Here is a 2,374-nt window from a genome sequence, read left to right as displayed (position 1 = left end):
TCAGGAGAGGGGGTGCCCCTGCCAGTGCTCGCGTTTCAGGGTCGTTAGGGGAACGTGAGCCAGCGCAAGCAGCAGGCCCGGCACCCCGGGGACTTCCGGGCAAGGTCACCAGGGCTGTGTCTGGAGTCGCTTGCCCGCCCCCCCCCAGCCCGAGACTGCGGCGCCGTTGGCTTTCGGCATAGACAGCCTCCAAGCACAGCTGGCCCCGTGGAGGCTGTCTGCTCAGTTTCCAGCTGAGGCCAAGCTGGCTGTGGGTTCTGATCGGGGCTGGGCTGCTTTGCTCCCGCGGTTCGGGGCGGGGAGGGGGGAGGTTGGGAGAGATCTCCTCACCAGACCCCAGACCCCGCCTCCAGCCACCCCAGCCGGTCCCCAGCCAACCATGAGCAGGAGGAATGAGGCCCCCTGAAAAGAAAAAAGTGTCTCTGAGGCCTGGCCTTTTTGGGTTTCATTCCCATTAAAACAGGAACAGGTTTGCAAAGCCAACAAAAAGCCCTGGCCTGTCAGACAGCAGCCATCAGATTACGGAGGATTTATGGTGTGTGCGACTTGCAGGGTGGGGCCGGGCTCTGGCTGCAAGATAACATCAGGCACACCCCACAGTGGCCGCAGGCAGGCCCCCCAAACCGGGTGGGACGGGCAAGCCAGCAGAAAGCCACGGTGCCGGGAGGTTCCCTCCAGAGCCTGCCTGTGGGACGCCAGCGTGTGCGAGAGCCAGGGCAGGAGCGGGGGTGGAGGGGTGGTGGTGGGCGGGCGGAGCACGGGCGTCTTACCGCGTTCCTCAGCCCCTTCAGGTCTGGGGTCTTCAACATGAGGGCATCGAACACCTCCTCCGTCTCCCTCCGCACGTACAGCAGGACTGAAAGGCACAGGGGGTTTTAGAGTGCAGGGAGGGCCAGGAGCCAGGGATGGGGAGTCCTGATGGACACTGGCGTAAGACTGATGTCTGCAGAGGCCATTTTTCTGCCTGGCACTCTGGGGGTGACCACACTGATGTAGGTGGGTGTGAATCCCTGTTCTGCTGCCTGCTGGCCAGGTGACCTTGAAAAAGTGACTTTAGGGTCACTGAGCCTCATCTCGCTCCTGGGTAAAGTGGGAGCCCTGCCCCTACTCACAGAGTTGTGGGAATTACTGATATATGACAGGGAGGGGAGCTCAATGCCAGGGCTGCTGGGAGTGGCTTGGGGTGGGGGAGGTTCCAGCTGCTGGCTGGCTTCCACAGAGTAGCAGTGGTGGGCTTGTGGCCCTCCCAGGGAGGCACAGACTGAGCGCGTCCAAGCCAGAGGGGCAGACTGGAAACCCTGTCCTGCGCACCCCACAGAGCGCGGACCCTCCAGCTGAATGGGCCTGCAGCCAGTCCTGCCCCAGGGCGCCCGCCCACACAGGGACCAGGAGCAGGCCCTTGGCACCACCGCTGTCTCTCCCAGCACCTGAGGCACCCCAAGTCTGGGCCCAAACCCAGCTCCAAGGGGTGAAGCAGTCCCTCCCTCTGGGGGGTGGGGCCCCTCATGGGTGGGTCTGGGAGGGCTCCAAGAGCAGATGGAGGAAGATCGGTTACCTCTTTGGAGGTCATCTTCCTTGGCTTGCTTGGAGGGCAGGGGCTCGAACTCTTCAGCGAAGGGTGAGCCGGTGCGCTTCAAGGGCAGCCTATGGGGCAGGGAAGCTGGTAAGGGACCCAGGGGCAGCCCAGAGTCTGAAGGACCCTGCTGGTCCTCCAGGGCCCTAGAGATGGGGAAGGCCACCTGAGGGCGGACGCAAAGCAGTGGGACAGTGGGTAGAGAAGCAGGTCTGGGTCGGACATGGGTCTGACTCCCACCGGTCGCACACTAGCCGTGTGACCTGGATGACTTCCCGGGTCTCGGAAAGCAGGGCAGCGACAGAATAGTAACAGCAGCATTTCAAGCACAGCCTGAGGCCGAGCTGGTCACGCGCTGCTCCTGCTGCAGGACGGGACGCAGCAGGGCTGTCCTCGACATCGACGCTGGCCTTTCCTGAACCACTCAGGATGGGCAGAAGGCGGTGGGAGGGCGGGTTTGGCAGTAAGGCAGACTTGGAGCCTAGTTCCCTGCTGCCACCTCACAGCCATGGGGCTCAAAGTCCCCTCATTTCTCTGAGCCTCAGCGTCCCTGTCCCCTGCCTGCCCCACTCGCCGGGGCTGCTGGGAGGTGGAAAGTGCACCTTGTTTATCGGGGAGCAGCTGGGACAGGCCGCTGACCCTCGCAGAGTGGTCCCCAGTTATGGATGGCGTACACGCCATGCTCTCCGACTGCCTGCCCCCACGAGGCTGCTGTCCCCGGGGGCAGATCTGTGGGCAGAGGAGGGGGTCGCAAAAGGTCCAGGAGGGCGCGATGGCTGTGGCTGACGGAGGGAAGGATCG

At 63.6% G+C, this 2,374-nt stretch overlaps 1 protein-coding gene across 1 annotated transcript in view; it reads right to left on the bottom strand.

Annotated features, from left to right (window-relative positions):
* GRHL3 (grainyhead like transcription factor 3) overlaps positions 1-2,374 on the bottom strand; it is a 27,840-nt gene that overhangs the window by 9,069 nt on the left and 16,397 nt on the right. The window contains exons 12-13 of the mRNA XM_006159381.3: positions 1,556-1,644; positions 771-856 (exon numbers count right to left, since the gene is read on the bottom strand). Of these exons, the coding sequence (XP_006159443.1) occupies positions 771-856; positions 1,556-1,644 (175 nt within the window). The remainder of the gene's footprint in view (positions 1-770; positions 857-1,555; positions 1,645-2,374) is intronic.

The sequence above is a fragment of the Tupaia chinensis genome, unplaced genomic scaffold (assembly GCF_000334495.1).
Source record: "Tupaia chinensis unplaced genomic scaffold, TupChi_1.0 Scaffold000628_1, whole genome shotgun sequence".
Taxonomy (NCBI): domain Eukaryota; kingdom Metazoa; phylum Chordata; class Mammalia; order Scandentia; family Tupaiidae; genus Tupaia; species Tupaia belangeri.
Note: the sequence above shows the minus strand (reverse complement) of the source record. Positions and strands in the feature narration are given on the sequence as shown.